This window comes from Mytilus edulis, chromosome 5 (assembly GCF_963676685.1).
Source record: "Mytilus edulis chromosome 5, xbMytEdul2.2, whole genome shotgun sequence".
Taxonomy (NCBI): Eukaryota; Metazoa; Mollusca; class Bivalvia; order Mytilida; family Mytilidae; genus Mytilus; species Mytilus edulis.
Genome location: NC_092348.1, coordinates 21,017,327 through 21,036,115, shown reverse-complemented (window position 1 = coordinate 21,036,115; position 18,789 = coordinate 21,017,327). Strand labels below are relative to the sequence as shown.

Sequence of the window (18,789 nt, the reverse complement as noted above, 5' to 3'; positions counted from 1 at the left end):
GGACAATCGGACAAGCGTTATTGTCGAGGCCTGGATTTCTATCAAAAATAAGGCTCAAAGAACTTTTTATATTATTTATATTAACAATAACAACGTACACACATGTTGGCGTATGAATACACAACGCCAGAGTGGGCGTGTCGCCATAAAAATTGACAACATTGAAAATAAAACTAATAATTTTTACCAATCAGAAGACAGTAAATACACCAAAGGAGTATGTTCGATAAGGTCCTAAAATGGCCCCCTTTTTTAGCGTAAATTTCAAATTCGGATTTATTTACCAATATCACGATAAATTATAGCTAATACATTGACTAGATAGGATATAAGCCATTTTATTGAAAATTTCACGTTTCTGCGTTTCATTATGACGTCACAAGTTGTTCTCATATTGATTTTTCACGAAAAAATCAATGAAAATGGGTAAATTTCCATAGATTATTGGACAGGAAACATAGAGCGCATACGTCGACAACAAAGATCTTGTAAAATAATGTTTGTGAAGACATTTCACATGTCTTATTTGAATATTAAGCTTGTCGACGCCTGCACTCTATGTTTCCTGGTCCTTTATTTGGTTGAAATCCAGCTGATTTTGTCAAATTTCACAAAAATCCCTTATCTTGACCTTTTTGGGATGTAAAAATCAACGTGTTAGAATTAAACTTTGACAAAAACAGTTCTGTTTAACTTTCTCACATGTCTTTAAGGCAACTTAAAGCATTTATTGTCTTGTAACTATGAACTTTATAATTGGGGCCAAATATGGCCCTTACCAAACTTACTCCTTTATTTATTAAAAGATAAACACAAATTTTTTTGTGTTAAATAATCGGTTATTTCTGTATTTTATAAATTTCCTAAAAAAATATGCATTTTTTTATTCAGAAATAACTCATATTTATCAAATGTTCATGAATTGAGGAAAATACGTCATTTTTTGCTGCATGTTTATCAAAATTTTAAAAAATCCTCTATTTACAGTTTTATAAAATTTGGGTCACATAATCTCCCTGCAAAATGAAACAAATTGCTGTTTTGATAAATAGGGGTCTATGAACTCGATTTCAAATTAAATCAGTTTGAATGATAAAAATCAAGCGAAAAATGCATCTTTTCCCGATATGTCAAAGTTTGACGTCGCGAAAATAACATTTTACGTTAGCAACGTCATTACCTCCCCTGTAACTGTATCGTATGCCCTTAATTATAAGGCTTCATGTGAAATTGGTTTACCATGTGATTTATTTTACAACTCATATATTGTTACACTCAATGCTAAATTATGAAATATTTGCACTTTTTTCTCACAAACTACAAATCACACACCCTTGCAATTTTGTATCAATAATCATGTGAACCTTCTTTATATTACCATATGGTGTGTTTTCACAACCATTGCTTTTCAACTAAATTCAAATGATAGGATGGTATTAACTTGTTTTGGTCATTTGATTACTGTCTCATTGACATACATCAAATATCATTTTATCCATAAATACATATATTTTTAGGAAATGAACAAGAGGAAGATATAAAGACAGTCTCTATCAGATGTTCTTCAAAGGAAGATAGCAAGGAAAACTTTAAGCAAGGGAAGCCAGGATTGACTCTGGTTGATGGTAAGATTTAATTAATAATTAAAGAGTTGTTGCCTTCAAATTACAAGTTTTGTCAATATTTGTTTGTCCATTTCACTTAAGAACTAAAATTCACAGTACCTTCATATTTATAAACTATACTTTTTGTTTTATTTATTATACCAAGGATTTTAGTAAAGAGCATGCGGAGGGAAAATTTAATGCTCTTTAACTTCCAGTTAAGAAAAAAACTGAAGCATGGGTATCTTTACTGAGCAGAAGCTCACAGTTTAACTTGCTTTAATTTGGTAATTGATCGTTGTCTCATTGGCATGCATCACATCTCCATTTATCCTTCTATACATGTATTTGTACTTTATAGGAAAGGAAAAAGTGGCAGATAAAGATGAAGATGAAGGCCAAAAGACTGTTGGAAAAAGGAGCATTTCTAAGGCAGACAGCAGAGAACAAATTCCACAAGAAAAGCTGGCATTGACCTTGGATAAAGGTAAGATTTTAATATATATCATACCTGTCTCCTGACCTGTGTCCTGCAGGTCACACCAGAGAATTTCAGCACATACCCAGGATTTTTCAAAAACCTGCTGTGTCGTCAAATAACCAGAGAATTGAGAAATTTGGGGGTGTCTCTTTAACCGTTCTAGACTTAATGCTCCTTTGCAAATGAAAAAAAATCGCTGAATTTTTATGCCCCACCTACGATAGTAGAGGGGCATTATGTTTTCTGGTCTGTGTGTCCGTCCGTTCGTCCGTTCGTTCTTTCGTCCGTCCGTTCGTCCGTCCGTTCGTCCGTCTGTCCCGCTTCAGGTTAAAGTTTTTGGTCAAGGTAGTTTTTGATGAAGTTGAAGTCCAATCGACTTCAAACTTGGTACACATGTTCCCTATGATATGATCTTTCTAATTTAAATGCCAAATTAGAGTTTTTATCCCAATTTCACGGTCCACTGAACATGGAAAATGATAGTGCGAGTGGGGCATTCGTGTACTGAGGACACATTCTTGTTTAGTTTCTGATTTTGAACTTTAGTTTGCTTCAACCAAATTCAATGAAACTTATACACAATGCTTATTACCACATAATACGGATCAAGTTTGAAATTTTGGGACGTCACATTTACTGTTCTTGATTAATGCCCCTTCATAACTGAAAAAATTGCTGAATTTTTCGTTTCTGTTCTCTAACTTTAGTTTGCCTCAACCAAAGCTATGAATCTTGTCCACAATGGTTATTTAATACCACAAAATACAGATCAGGTTTGAATTTTGTTGTTGATACTAAATTTTCTAGAGTTATGCCTCTTTACAAATGTAAAAATTGCTGAATTTTTCATTTCCATTCACTTAAGTTTCCATTAACTAAATTTTATAAAATTTATACACAATACTTTTTACCACAAAACTCAGATTGAGTACAAATTTAGGAAGGGTCGCTTATACTGTTCTACAGTTATGTCCCTTTTTAACTTTATATGATATGCAAGCAGGGGCATCATCTGTGTCTCATGGACACATTCCCCATTTATTTCCAATTACGATATTACCTTGAAAATTGTAGAAGATAGAGATTTATTCCGGTTCTTTCAAGTCTCTAGTTTCAATCAATTGAAGAATCCAATAAAAAAATTGCATTTCTGCATCAGTTTTGGTTAATTTTGCTGTTATTTGTGATCCAAGGTGGGGATTTCATTTAAACTATATTTAATCTCACATGTTCCAATCAAATATATATGACAGATGGTTCTGAGGAGATTTTTGTTCACATATTATTTTTCATTTTTTTTTATTTTAGGCAAATTTATGGACTTCATTATATTTATGAGAGGTTTGATTTTAGTAGTATTTGCCAATTACAAAAAGCTAAAATCTAAAGCATTCACTTGGATGATCCTGCCATGGGTTTTAAGTTCCATCCTGAGGCTTACAAAAAAATCAAAAAACAGTAAGTATATCACATTATTATTTCATCAAATATAGTTAGAATATTATGATGATTATTAATTTTGACATTATCATGATTATTATTCATGAGAGATGCACTTAGTATATTTAAACAAAACGCATTTGACTAACAGGTCGAACAACTGATGTTCTTTAACCCTGCTGACTGCCATTGGCGATTGCCAAATAAAATTGATCACAAGATGTAACAAATGCTGTGGATGATTGCGATGTTGGGAGATAAAGATTTAATATTTTCTCACTGGACATGTCTCTGTGCACCTAATTAAATGACAAATATCGTACCTCGTCTTCTGAAAAATCCACAAATTCCAGAGTTGATTCTTCGTTGTCTATTACTACAGTCACAAATCGGTCATCTCAATCTCCTGGAAAGAATTGTTTGAAATATTATCAACTTTATCACTTTATATACACAATAATGTATAACAAAACATGCTAAACAAGTTAACACAATACTTGTTTTACAGAAAATTTGAAATCAAACACACACCCATAATAGATACATAAATGGTCTGTTAAGCTATAATGTTTAGTCTGCATATATATATATATATATAAAAAAATTCTGTTTAGTATTAAATTTTGTTCTGTCTGTTTGAAGTTTAGATTTTTTATTGAAATCTTAAGATAAATGTCATGAATACTGTAAGGTGTAATCATGGGTAACACCAAGATGAAGAATCTATTTCTTATGAAGTGGTCATTTGCCCAATTTTTATACAGGTTTGTAAAAATTGAAAATGCCTATAAAAAAGAATTTGAACTTCCACTACAAGATTATAACATTGATATTGATGTATTGTTAAAAAATAATTTTCAATTTTTGGGGGATTATTCATCTTTGATGAAAAATTATTAACCAATTAGATTGCATCAAAGAAATAATAATAAATTATTATTTCTCTTATATCATGTTTATTTAAATAATGAATTGCCTTTACTTACAAAGTTTTTAAATGTAAGCCAAAGGTAAATATTATGAGTATCTTTGTAGGTCACTGGAAGGTTTGTTGGATTCTGGTAGTGTGTGTACTGTTTGGCAATATAACAGCAATGGCTTTGAAGGGAAAAGGTATCTATATAATAATACTATTTTAACTAATGAAAACATTTAAGTCTTGTTTCTATAATTCTCCAGATTTTTACTTTTTATAATCCATTACTTTTTTAAAAATATACATGTACAAATAAGCCTGACGAGATATGATTAAATACCCCTTCTCCAAAGGTCTATTTTGGTGATATACAACTCTTAACATATCTATACATATTTATACATTCCTGGTTTTGAAATGTATTAGGTTTAAGCTTTACTGATAAAGTTAAACCTAGGAAAGCCTGTTTACAAAGTGTTATTTTCATTTACCCTGTCAGTCATTATTCAACTTGTCCAGCTATCCATTCCATGAAATTTCTTTTGCCTTTTTCTTAGGAACTACAAGTCAAAACTTCCTTAAATTTGATAGCTAACTTCATGTTAGGGCTGTTCCAGAAAATACTATGTCCCCCCCCAGGGAAGGCAATTTTTTAAAATATTATGTGGGTGGTTGTATTTGAAATACCAAAATGCAAAGGGAGTGCTGTTCTAATTAAATTTTATTTCTGTGGGTGGTGGGGGTTAAAAAAAAGTGCCTTCCCTTGGGGGGACATAGTATTTTCTGGAACAGCCCTTAGCATGCTGTACAGTTTTACACACTTTCATTTATTTCAATGTTCAATTACAGAGAAGATAGCACATTTTCAATAAAATGTCATTTTCAATAGAATGTACTGTGCGGTGCACACCACTATCTATACAAAATACATTGTATGGAAAGTTTTATCATGGTTATGTGCTCCTCGAAACATTATAATACAGATAAACATGGAATTCATTAAAAATTTCAAGCACAAGAAATTATTCAAAATTCATATTTATAAATAATTCCAAGTTGAATAATAGCCTGTATATATATATTCTAAACCTATAATGGTTTACTTTTTACACATTTTAACTTAGATGGTGAGTTGTCTCATTGGCACTCATACCACATCTTCTTATTATACGACCGCAAAATTTGAAAATTTTTCGTCGTATATTGCTATCACGTCGTCGTCGTCGTCCAAATACTTTTAGTTTTCGCACTCTAACTTTAGTAGAAGTGAATAGAAATCTATGAAATTTTAACACAAGGTTTATGACCACAAAAGGAAGGTTGGGATTGATTTTGGCAGTTTTGGTCCCAATATTTTAGGAATTAGGGGCCAAAAAGGGCCCAAATAAGCATTTTCTTGGTTTTCGCACTATAACTTTAGTTTAAGTTAATAGAAATCTATGAAATTTTGACACAAGGTTTATGACCACAAAAGAAAGGTTGGGATTGGTTTTGGGAGTTTTGGTTCCAACAGTTTAGGAATTAGGGGCCAAAAAAGGGCCCAAATAAGCATTATTCTTGGTTTCCGCACAATAACTTTAGTTTAAGTAAATAGAAATCAATGAAATTTAAACACAATGTTTATGACCACAAAAGGAAGGTTGGTATTGATTTTGGGAGTTTTGGTCCCAACAGTTTAGGAATAAAGGGCCCAAAGGGTCCAAAATTAAACTTTGTTTGATTTCATCAAAAATTGAATAATTGGGGTTCTTTGATATGCCGAATCTAACTTTGTATGTAGATTCTTAATTTTTGGTCCCGTTTTCAAATTAGTCTACATTAAGGTCCAAAGGGTCCAAAATTAAACTTAGTTTGATTTTAACAAAAATTGAATCCTTGGGGTTCTTTGATATGCTGAATCTAAAAATGTACTTAGATTTTTATACGACCGCAAAAATTTTAATTTTTTGGTCATATATTGCTATCACGTTGGCGTCGTCGTCGTCGTCGTCGTCCGAATACTTTTAGTTTTCGCACTCTCACTTTAGTAAAAGTGAATAGAAATCAATGAAATTTTAACACAAGGTTTATGACCACAAAAGGAAGGTTGGGATTGATTTTGGGAGTTTTGGTCCCAACATTTTAGGAATTAGGGGCCAAAAAGGGCCCAAATAAGCATTTTCTTGGTTTTCGCACTATAACTTTAGTTTAAGTGAATAGAAATCTATGAAATTTTGACACAAGGTTTATGACCACAAAAGGAAGGTTGGGATTGATTTTGGGAGTTTTGGTTCCAACAGTTTAGGAATTAAGGGCCAAAAAAGGGCCCAAATAAGCATTATTCTTTGTTTTCGCACAATAACTTTAGTATAAGTAAATAGAAATCAATGAAATTTAAACACAAGGTTTATGACCACAAAAGGAAGGTTGGGATTGATTTTTGGAGTTGAGGTCACAACAGTTTATGAATTAGGGGCCAAAAAGGGGCCCAAATAAGCATTTTTTTTGGTTTTTGCACCATAACTTTAAAATAAGTAAATAGAAATCTATGAAATTTAAACACAAGGTTTATGACCATAAAAGGAAGGTTGGGTTTGATTTTGGGAGTTTTGGTCCCAACAGTTTAGGAATAAGGGGCCCAAAGGGTCCAAAATTGAACTTTGTGTGATTTCATCAAAAATTTAATAATTGGGGTTCTTTGATATGCCGAATCTAACTATGTATGTAGATTCTTAATTTTTGGTCCCGTTTTCAAATTGGTCTACATTAAGGTCCAAAGGGTCCAAAATTAAACTTAGTTTGATTTTAACAAAAATTGAATCCTTGGGGTTCTTTGATATGCTGAATTTAAAAATGTACTTAGATTTTTAATTATTGGCCTAGTTTTCAAGTTTGTCCAAATGGGGGTCCAAAATTAAACTTTGTTTGATTTCATCAAAAATTGAATAAATGGGTTCTTTGATATGCCAAATCTAACTGTGTATGTAGATTCTTATTTTTTGGTCCAGTTTTCAAATTGGTCTACATTAAGGTCCAAAGGGTCCAAAATTAAACTAAGTTTGATTTTAACAAAAATTAAATTCTTGGGCTTATTTGATATGCTTTATCTAAATATGTACTTTTATTTTTGATTATGGGCCCAGTTTTCAAGTTGGTCCAAATCAGGATTCCATATCAAGTATTGTGCAATAGCAAGAAATTTTCAATTGCACAGTATTGCACAATAGCAAGAAATATCTAATTGCACAATATTGTGCAATAGCAATTAATTTTCAATTGGAGTTATCTTTCTTTGTATAGAATAGTAGTTGATAATATATGTTGGAAATTTGCCAGACATGACTATATGATGTCATTTTCTATTTTTATTTGCCAATAACTTTATGTAAATAACTTCATTGGAAATTTGCCAATATAAAATGTTGCTGATGAAGCTTTTTTGGGATACGATTGCTTTCAAGCAATCTGTAGACTTATACCGGTGGCTCAGAGCAATTCCCTCACGTCAATCGTTTTATTCTAAACATTAAGGAACATCTCAGATTCTTATGATTGTCTTGCTTTAAAAGGTAAAAGCAATCAAAGGGATTGAACTTAAACAACTTTCCTATAATATTCTTTTCATAATCTTCATGTTTGATAATTCCCTTGACTTATATGCGTGTTTTTAACAACACGGAAAATCAGAATTAAGCAGTATTTATAATTAGCGTTTTTATAAATTTAGAAACACGTCAGAGGGAATTCCCAGTTTTGATAAAATGCGAGAGTTTTCTGAACTCCGATAAATCTATTTCTGTCATATATTAAAGAACTGAAGTGGAGTTTTTCATAATGTTACCGTTATGAAACTGATATTTGAGATTGTAGTTCCATAAAAAAAATAGAGAACCATCTAGGTTGTTTAATAAACATTAAATATACGTCCTAACTCCAGTGTTTGTTTTGGAAATTATGCGCATGCGTATAGATTTCTTGACTTCAAGGGGTTTTAGATTGAATGGTTGCTTTGGATTCCCAACTCAATTAATTAATGTATAACTCATGGGATCTTTTCTATGTATGTCTGCTATTGAGGGTTATTGTTGTTGCATATCTTTAAATCATATGCATCATTTAAATTAAAATAAATGTATTCATCATCGTAGAACACCCCTTCAGGCGAAATGGAGTCTTCCATATTATCGTTTCGAGTTGTCTCCCTTCCGGTAGTAAATTCCGTGAATACTGAATCCAACAACACGTCGAGTATTACTATTAGCTCGTTCTGTCAATAACGTCGTATTATATTAAAAACAATCGCAAATTAAACCGATAAATGTGTACGGAAAGGAGTCATGCTCACTGACTTAAAGGAAATTAAATATTTAAAGAGTTAGGAACGGGGTTCCTCTTAGAATTAACGTATAGCCTCGTAAGAAAATAGGTGATAAGATACGAAGTGGAATACTTTCTCTCACTCTGAATCTCAATGACAGCTGTGGAAAGTAAACTTGGAATTGATAGTACAAATAAGTACAAAAATAAAACACAATAGGCCTAATTACATTGTTGTTACACTTTTATCCGGGATTGGCTATTTTGTAACTATTTTACATGTGCAGTTGAATGTTTTTATACGACCGCAAAAATTGAAAAAAAATTTGTCGTATATTGGTATCACGTTGGCGTCGTCGTCTGCGTCGTCGTCGGCGTCGTCGTCCGAATACTTTTAGTTTTCGCACTCTAACTTTAGTAAAACTTTAAGTGAATAGAAATCTATGAAATTTTAACGCAAGGTTTATGACCACAAAAGGAAGGTTTGGATTGATTTTGGGAGTTTTGGTCTCAACATTTTAGGAATTAGGGGCCAAAAAGGGCCCAAATAAGGATTTTCTTGGTTTTCGCACTATAACTTTAGTTTAAGTAAATAGAAATCTATGAAATTTTGACACAAGGTTTATGACCACAAAAGGAAGGTTGGGATTGATTTTGGGAGTTTTGGTTCCAACAGTTTAGGAATTAGGGGCCAAAAAAAGGGCCCAAATAAGCATTATTCTTGGTTTTCGCACAATAACTTGAGTATAAGTAAATAGAAATCAATGAAATTTTAACACAAGGTTCATGAGAACAAAAGGAAGGTTGGGATTGATTTTGGGAGTTGAGGTCCCAACAGTTTAGGAATTAGAGGCCAAAAAGGGGCCCAAATAAGCATTATTTTCGGTTTTCACACCATAACTTTAGTATAAGTAAACAGAAATCTATGAAATTTAAACACAAGGTTTATGACCATAAAATGAAGGTTGGGTTTGATTTCGGGAGTTTTGGTCCCAACAGTTTAGGAATAAGGGGCCCAAAGGGTCCAAAATTGAACTTTGTTTGATTTTATCAAAAATTGAATAATTGGGGTTCTTTGATATGCCGAATCTAACTGTGTATGTAGATTCTTAATTTTTGGTCCCGTTTTCAAATTGGTCTACATTAAGGTCCAAAGGGTCCAAAATTAAACTTAGTTTGGTTTTAACAAAAATTGAATCCTTGGGGTTCTTTGATATGCTGAATCTAAAAATGTACTTAGATTTTTGATTATTTGGCCCAGTTTTCAAGTTGGTCCAAATCGGGGTCCAAAATTAAACTTTGTTTGATTTCATCAAAAATTGAATAATTGGGGTTCTTTGATATGCCAAATCTAACTGTGTATGTAGATTCTTAATTTTTGGTCCCGTTTTCAAATTGGTCTACATTAAAGTCCAAAAGGTCCAAAATTAAACTAAGTTTGATTTTAACAAAAATTGAATTCTTGGGCTTTTTTGATATGCTGAATCTAAACATGTACTCAGATTTTTGATTATGGGCCCAGTTTTCAAGTTGGTTCAAATCAGGATCCAAAATTATTATATTAAGTATTGTGCAATAGCAAGAAATTTTCAATTGCACAGTATTGTGCAATAGCAAATATTTTCAATTGCACAGTATTGCGCAATAGCAAGAAATATCTAATTGCACAATATTGTGCAATAGCAAGAAATTTTCAATTGGAGTTATCTTTCTTTGTCCAGAATAGAAGTTGAATCAACTTAAATCATTGTTTTATACAATATACAATGTATATTCACTTTTACTACCAACAGATAATTTAAAACAATCTTTACCATTCAGTGATAACAAGCACTTTATTTTACATTTCATTATTTTATGATGTATTTAAATGAGTAGTTATTGTTGCAAACTCCATAAGAAATTTGAATTGAGATCAGTTTTGGAAAAAGGGAAAGGGGGATGTGAAAAAAAATAGGGGGGGGTAAATTTTTCTCATTTCAGATTTCATAGATAAAAAGAAAATTTCTTCAAACATTTTTTTGAGAGGATTAATATTCAACAGCATAGTGAATTGCTCAAAGGCAAAATAAATATTTTAAGTTCATTAGACCACATTCATTCTGTGTCAGAAACCTATGCTGTGTCAACTATTTAATCACAATCCAAATTTAGAGCTGAATCCAGCTTGAATGTTGTGTCCATACTTGCCCCAACCGTTCAGGGTTCAACCTCTGCGGTCGTATAAAGCTGCGCCCTGCGGAGCATCTGGTTGAAAATAATATTATCCAGCTACATGTATACAGGTGTCAATGAAACAACGGCAATCGTATCCCTCAGAGCTATCTGCTCTTTGATTTCCTTATCTTATCTAAAATGTTTTTAGATAATGTATGTTGGGCATTTGCCAGACATGACTATGATGTCATTTTCTATTTTTATTTGCCAATAACTTTATGTAAATAACTTCATTGGAAATTTGCCAATATAAAATGTTGCTGATGAAGTTTTTTTTATTGTTTTAAAAACTTTTTTTATCATGTTTATGAAATTCATTGTTTCATGGCACTGAATGAATTAGTCCCAGTTGTTTCTTATCTTTACATCAAAATGATACGTATTTTCAACAAAGTTATCTAACAAATAGTCTATTAATGCGTAGTTTTCTCTATTGGTATATTTTTTCTGTCTACCGTCCGTCTGTCGTCATTATCGTGAAAATGCGGATTTTTGTCATATCTGGTCCGGTTCCGATCCGTAGTTTACACAAAAATGTACAATGGCGGCCGTAGGAAAATTTACGAAAATGAGTCCGAGAATAAACATTGTTTGACAAGAGATTGTGAATGAATAAGACGCTTTTAATGCATTAAATGAATTAAACATAAACTTAAGCCAATTATGATCACTTTTTAAAGAAGTATAAAATTTATTTTAGCTCAAAACCAAAATTCTCGCTCTCGTATTACCGGAAGAGAAAGGAAGTAATTTTTGGAGCGTTGTACAAATCAACGACCTTTTAAAAAAAATCGTTTTAATCTTCGAAATTTCGTAATACAAAACATAGATTTCGAATAGTTTTTGTGATTGCATTTTTCCATGTCGAAATTGGTGATTGCAGACACGTGGTATTAGTCATGTCACAAGTGTCAGCTTGGGATATTCGCATCCAAACAGTTATCACCCTGAGGGCAATTAAAACCTGGCTATTTAATGTCTTAATTGCCTTTAGTGTCCCACTTAAAGGGATTACAATTAAAGGTGATATAATTTTTATGATCATAATCGATAATAGATGAAAGTTCACTGAAAATTGAGGACAAGTAAAATAGCATCTTCAAAATAATTATAGCGTCGCGGGAATTATTATAGCATCACGGTACCGCGACGCTAAAACGGCCTGGGGAGAACACTGGGATTAATATTCAACAGCATAGTGAATTGCTCAAAGGCAAAAAAAAACTTTTAAGTTCATTAGACCACATTCATTCTGTGTCAGAAACCTATGCTGTGTCAACTATTTAATTTTAGATTTAAAAAGTTTGAAGAAGAAATCTTTAATTGATTTGTAAAATCTTGACATTTGTTTTGTGTAAAAAAAAAACCATGTAATGTCAAAAATTTGATCACAATCCAAATTCAGAGCTGTATCACGCTTGAATGTTTTGTCCATACTTGCCCCAACTGTTCAGGGTTCGACCTCTGCGGTCGTATAAAACTTCGCCCTGCGGAGCACCTGGTTTATTATTGGCCCAGTTTTCATGTTGGTCCAAATCGGGGTCCAAAATTAAACTTTGTTTGATTTCATCAAAAATTGAATAATTGGGGTTCTTTGATATGCCAAATCTAACTGTGTATGTAGATTCTTAATTTTTGGTCCCGTTTTAAAATTGGTCTACATTAAAGTCAAAAGGGTCCAAAATTAAACTAAGTTTGATTTTAACAAAAATTGAATTCTTGGGCCTCTTTGATATGCTGAATCTAAACATGTACTTAGATTTTTGATTATGGGCCCAGTTTTCAAGTTGGTCCAAATCAGGATTCAAAATTATTATATTAAGTATTGTGCAATAGCAAGAAATTTTCAATTGCACAGTATTCAGCAATAGCAAGAAATCTTCAATTGCACAGTATTGTGCAATAGCAAGAAATCTTCAATTGCATATAGCAAATATTTTCAATTGCACAGTATTACACAATAGCAAGAAATATCTAATTGCACAATATTGTGCAATAGCAAGAAATTCCAATTGGATTTCAATTGGAGTTATCTTTCTTTGTCCAGAATAGTAGTTGAATCAACTTAAATCATTGTTTTATACAATATACAATGTATATTCACTTTTACTACCAACTGATAGATTAAAACAATCTTTACCATTCAGTAATAACAAGCACTTTTTTTACATTTTAATATTTTATGATGTATTTAAATGAATAGTTATTGTTGCAAACTTCAATAGAAATTTGAATTGAGATCAGTTTTGAAATAAGGGAAAGGGGGATGTGAAAAAAAAATTGGGGGGTCAATTTTTTTCATTTCAGATTTCATAAATAAAAAGAAAATTTCTTCAAACATTTTTTTGAGAGGATTAATTTTCAACAGCATAGTGAATTGCTCAAAGGCAAAATTTTTTTTTTAAGTTCATTAGACCACATTCATTCTGTGTCAGAAACCTATGCTGTGTCAACTATTTAATCACAATCCAAATTTAGAGCTGAATCCAGCTTGAATGTTGTGTCCATACTTGCCCCAACCGTTCAGGGTTCAACCTCTGCAGTCGTATAAAGCTGCGCCCTGCGGAGCATCTGGTTTCTGTATTGTTTAAGAATGGAAATATTGGTTTTCATTCGACTGAAAAAAAGTTTCCGTTCATGAAATGCTAACTTAAAGTCCAAGTGAACTTCTCTCATCATGTCACCGTTGAATAATTGAACCCATTTTCAAATTGGTCTACATTGAGGTCCAAAGGGTCCAGAATTAAACTTTGTTTGATTTCATCACAAACTGAATTGTTGCAGCTCTATGGTATGCTGAATCTTATTGTGCTTTTAGATTTTTATTTTGGGCCTGTTTCCGATTTAGTTCATATAAGGATTTGAAGGGTCCAAATTAAACTTTGTTTGATTTCAACGAAAATAAAATTTAGATTTTTTTTTATAATCTAGTAAGTTTTAGGATATCTGACCATTCTAGGTAAATTAAGTGTCCCATTTCAAATTTTTAAGATCTATGACCACACTTTTTTTGCGTACAAAAACTTTATTTTTATATGTCAATAATTTGATCACAATCCAAATTCAGACAATATTAAGCTTAAATATTGTGTCCAAATTTTACCCTAACTGTTCAAGGTTAGACCAGTACAATCGTATCAGGCTGCGCTCAGCAAAACATTTCATTGTCTATTATCTTGAAAACTGCTAAATATGTATAGATTCATTATATATTATCATCTGTTTGAATAGATTTTTGATGAGCATATATTTCTATGTTAATTACATTTTGTATTGGTAAAAGTAATGATATATATTTTAAACTGCAAGGCATATATAGTATCTAAATGCACACATGGCATAAAATAAAATATGTTTATTAAGATGAATGTGCTAGCAACATAATGCAATTAATCATTTTCATCTCTTTCATCCTTAGTATTTGTGTCTTTGGAGGATACAAACAGTATCAAAATTGTTGCAACACCAGGGGAAAGTACAGGAGGCACACCAAAATGGACAGCAAAAATAGATGGAGAAACAAAGCTTGCCGTATTCAATGGAATAGTTGCACCGAAGTTTCAAGATAAAATCCATATTGTAAATAGGACCACCATCCATATAGCAAATCTAAGTAGTAAGGAATGGAGAGGTTATTGGACATATCAAAAGGGATTTGATACTCCTATACAAACCAAACAACTTTCAGAATATGTTGGTGAGAAATTGTTTAATTTCTTTGGTCAGTTATATTTTGCAATACTAGCTATATTACTAAACAAAGTTCTAATAGTTCTGTTTCTCCTATAAGACTGCCCATTTGAAATAGTCACAAGTATATGTATATATGATTTTAAACAAAAACTTGCAATTGGCACATCATGAAAGTTATTAATATAAGTACACTAGTAGCACGATTTCAGTCTGAAACGGTCATTTTGGTCTGATCACATCTTGATTGACTGGATTTACCGCTAGAAAAAATTGTCAAGATATTTCAGATAGTTAAGTCGCCGTTCAGATCGATAGCCTCATCAGGTAAATCAGTTCGTTAAGGCGTGTCAAGACGGAAAAGACTGAATCGTCTAGCGGGTTGTTTAGACCCGTTAAGACCGTGTCAGACCAAAACAGACCATGGATACAAAAGAACGTTCAAAATTTTCAGACCCTGTTTTGATCCGTTCAGTATACCGGTTTGATACCACGAGTTGCGCCCCTTCTACTCGATAATGTATTTTAGATTAATACATGTATATATGTATTTTATTATTACAATTTGAAGTATATTTTGATTAATTAAAAAAAAAGATTAAATCTTGTGTTAATTCTTTATTTCTTTTCTTGTTTTGTTGAGGAACTAATAAATTATTCGTCTATATATATATATATATGTTGTTTATTTTTTAATAAATGTTTATTTATATAAATATATATTGATAATTAAATGCAAGGACGTACGTTAATTGTATACACACCAGAATGTATGCCATAAATTTAACCTTGAAATGTTGTGAACACCGGTAAAACTGTTTTTTGTATTTGAAGATTAGTAACGGAAAATCCTAAACGTAACCTAAAAAAGTTAAGGAGATGTGGTATGATTGCCAATGAGACAATCCACAGAAATGCAGCGGAGGCAAATTAACACAGTCATGCATATTTTTGTTTTATGCATGACAGTTTCTTTAATTCGTTTTCTGTTGATATATGTCCTAGTTTACCGTTGAAGCTGTTGCTTTTTTGGTATGTTTATTTTTTTTCGTGCGAGTTACTCTATTAAAGTTGGAAAAAAATATTCCCGACATTCGGAAATTCGAAAAAAGACTTCCCGGATCCCGAAACCTGATCATATAATGCATTCAGTCTCTGTCGGGACGGTGTTAAAGTATCACCGTATAAAAATTTTCATTCAAACAATATATCCTTATAATATTTATTTTCTTATCCATATAATATGTATATAGTACTTTGTATATACTTTGTATATATATATATATGGCGTTGATTTAAAATAAAATCTGTTTTAGTTAAAACGGTCGAGTTCAATGGCACGTGCTAGTAATCAACAGGGTCAACAGGTAACAAAATCAATGATCCATAACGTAAGAAAGTACATGCCTATTATATTTTACAATTACTCTCATCATCATTCTTGATAAAAAGGTCTAAACTTTAATAAAGAATGAATGAACACGTATTAGTGATGTCTGACCTTCAGTTTTTAATATAAATTAATGCTTATGTTTTTTTTATATTGAGCAAAGTAACGAATGTGAATCTATTATACGTTAAAGGTTCTTACAATATCATATATGTCTAAACACTATACCAAAAGACCATGCACAATATTTGAGCGCCGCATGTAAAACCATTAAAAAAACATGTACTGTTAGGAAGTTTGTTTAGTATTCAAAAGAAACGTTTCGCTTCTCTACTTATATAGTTTAGAGAGTATTCCTTTAAATTGTGTCAGATATATAAAGTAGTGTGTATTTGTATTCTATTTATTCATCTAAATGTATCATTATAATATACATTTTGTATTTCACAACTATATATACTATAAGTTGTAGTGTGATTGATTGTTGTTTAAAGTCCAGTGGCAAATACTTCATGCATGTTCAGGACCAGCTGTAAGTTTATGACATGTATGGAACTCACCGGTGTAGTTTTCACGTGTTATAATAGATAAAAGAATAATTAATTTTTAAGATATCGAAACATAAAGGAGGCAAGGCGCATGGATTACCCGCACTTATCAGTTCTTTTCTCTTTTTTGTCTTAAAAAAAAAAATTCGATTTTTTTTTTATATGTTTATATATAATTTACGATAACTGTGGTGTATACGTGCTGTCAGACGAAAGATACATATGTGCCCTCTAAATATCTTTTTTTACTATGGATTGTTTGCTTTCGTACTGACGTTTAACACACAACTTTAATTACTGACTGTGATGTATGTAGAAATTCAAACGTACTGGAGAATGAAGGATGCAAATCCAAGCTTTGAATTAGAATGGTCATTAAATTTGCCACACAAATAAAAGAACAAGTGTAAGTGTTGGAATGACATATACAATATATCAACATGTGCATTGTCGGAGAATTTAATTTTGATTTTACTTTGTTTGGTAACTGGACAAAATTGAAGAGAGGCAGCCCAATCTTTTCTCCTTTTAGTTACGAGTACAAATAGATTTTATTTGCTTTATAGACATCGAATAGAATTCAGGGCATAACATTACGGAATATGATCTTCAAAATATACAATTTAATACCAATAACGTAACAAATACATTGTTTTTTATATATATATATATATATAAAAGTAATTTTTTGATCAACAGTGCAAGCAGTAGCGTTTGTTTGATTTTAAAACACGAATCAATCTATACTATTTAAAATTACAATACGCAAGCTGAAACCGTACCAAGTGATTATTATTTTTGCACACGACATCTAGGCTGTCGTCCCACCTCTAACAGTAGACGGTTCTCTTGGTGGGGATATTGTGCATTCAACCGTGGATATGATAAAATATCTGTAATAAACAAAATTGTAATGTTTTGATTGTGTAATGTCTTAATTTTTAAGGTTACGCGGGTTCGGTATTAAGCGGGACAATTGGTATGAACACATTTCGATATACGTGTAAATTATATTAAAAGAAGCTTTCAAACGCAGTTATTTTCGAAGATATTTAAAGATACAAATAAAAAAATCCTTTTTATGTTTTTGAATTAGGCTTTTAATTTCCATTCCTAATTATATATCATTGTAGAAAAAATTTATTTTATACATTTAAAGTACATGTAATTCTTTATGCTAGCTAGTCCATGAATAAAATTGCATAAATCACAAAAACACATTCGGGAATAGCAAGAAAGTTTACTAAAAAAGTAGTGGGAAATTTACTGGTTTTTTTTATCATATATATTTCTGATAGTTTTCCCGACCTATTCACCTATTTTCAAACTTGAAAAGGGACCCCTTTCAGCGGCACGAGCCTGGAACATGTACACATGACAGTTGTAAGTAACAGCTATATAAATATACAAGAGAAGATATGGTATGATTGCGAATGAGACAACTGTCCACAAGAGACCAAAATTACACAGACATTAACAACTATATGTCACCGTACGGCCGTCAACAATGAGCAAAGCACATACCGCATAGTCAGCTATAAAATGCATTTCAAAGATACTATAATTAGAATAAAAGGTTAACGTACTTACAAAATATGTCATCTTAAAGAATGTGATTTCACAAATAAATTATTTTCAAATTCGCAGTCCAAGTCAACCTAAAATCGGTTACACACATTTTTAATGTTATAAATCCATTCCAACAATATCATTTTAAACACACACTAGCTTGCCTTTTCATTAATTTGAATAATACAAATTCAGCTAAATTTTGTTTATTCCCATCAACAGAGAAATCTCACACTCATCTTAGACGTTAATAATACTCATGCACTTCAATTTTGATAAACAATTTATTGATACGGACGAAAACGCTTTAACATACGGTTACATTAGGGTTAAAAAAAATGTGAACTTGTTTTTAATTGAATTCAAAGATAGATTAAACGGTAGCTTTAGGCAGCAACCATTTGATTTTCTGGGGGTGGAAAGGGGGGGGGGGCTATGATTTTTTTTTGGAAAAAAAAGTTTGTTTCGAGTTTTGGAAAAAAAATAATTTGTTTTTGACCCTGAGAAAAATAATGTTTGTTTTACCCTCAGCTGACACTATATGTAATGCTAATATTGAAAGAAAAAAAATTTGTCGCCAAAAAAATGTTTGTAAAAAAATCCATAGCCCCCCCCCCCGAAAATCAAATGGTTGCTGC

General features: G+C 31.7%; 1 protein-coding gene across 1 annotated transcript in view; it reads left to right on the top strand.

Annotated features, from left to right (window-relative positions):
• LOC139525412 (uncharacterized) overlaps nucleotides 1-18,789 on the top strand; it is a 96,544-nt gene that overhangs the window by 44,047 nt on the left and 33,708 nt on the right. Inside the window, exons 7-11 of the mRNA XM_071320733.1 lie at nucleotides 1,518-1,625; nucleotides 1,966-2,091; nucleotides 3,394-3,543; nucleotides 4,561-4,638; nucleotides 14,373-14,651. Coding sequence (XP_071176834.1) covers nucleotides 1,518-1,625; nucleotides 1,966-2,091; nucleotides 3,394-3,543; nucleotides 4,561-4,638; nucleotides 14,373-14,651 — 741 coding nt within the window. The remainder of the gene's footprint in view (nucleotides 1-1,517; nucleotides 1,626-1,965; nucleotides 2,092-3,393; nucleotides 3,544-4,560; nucleotides 4,639-14,372; nucleotides 14,652-18,789) is intronic.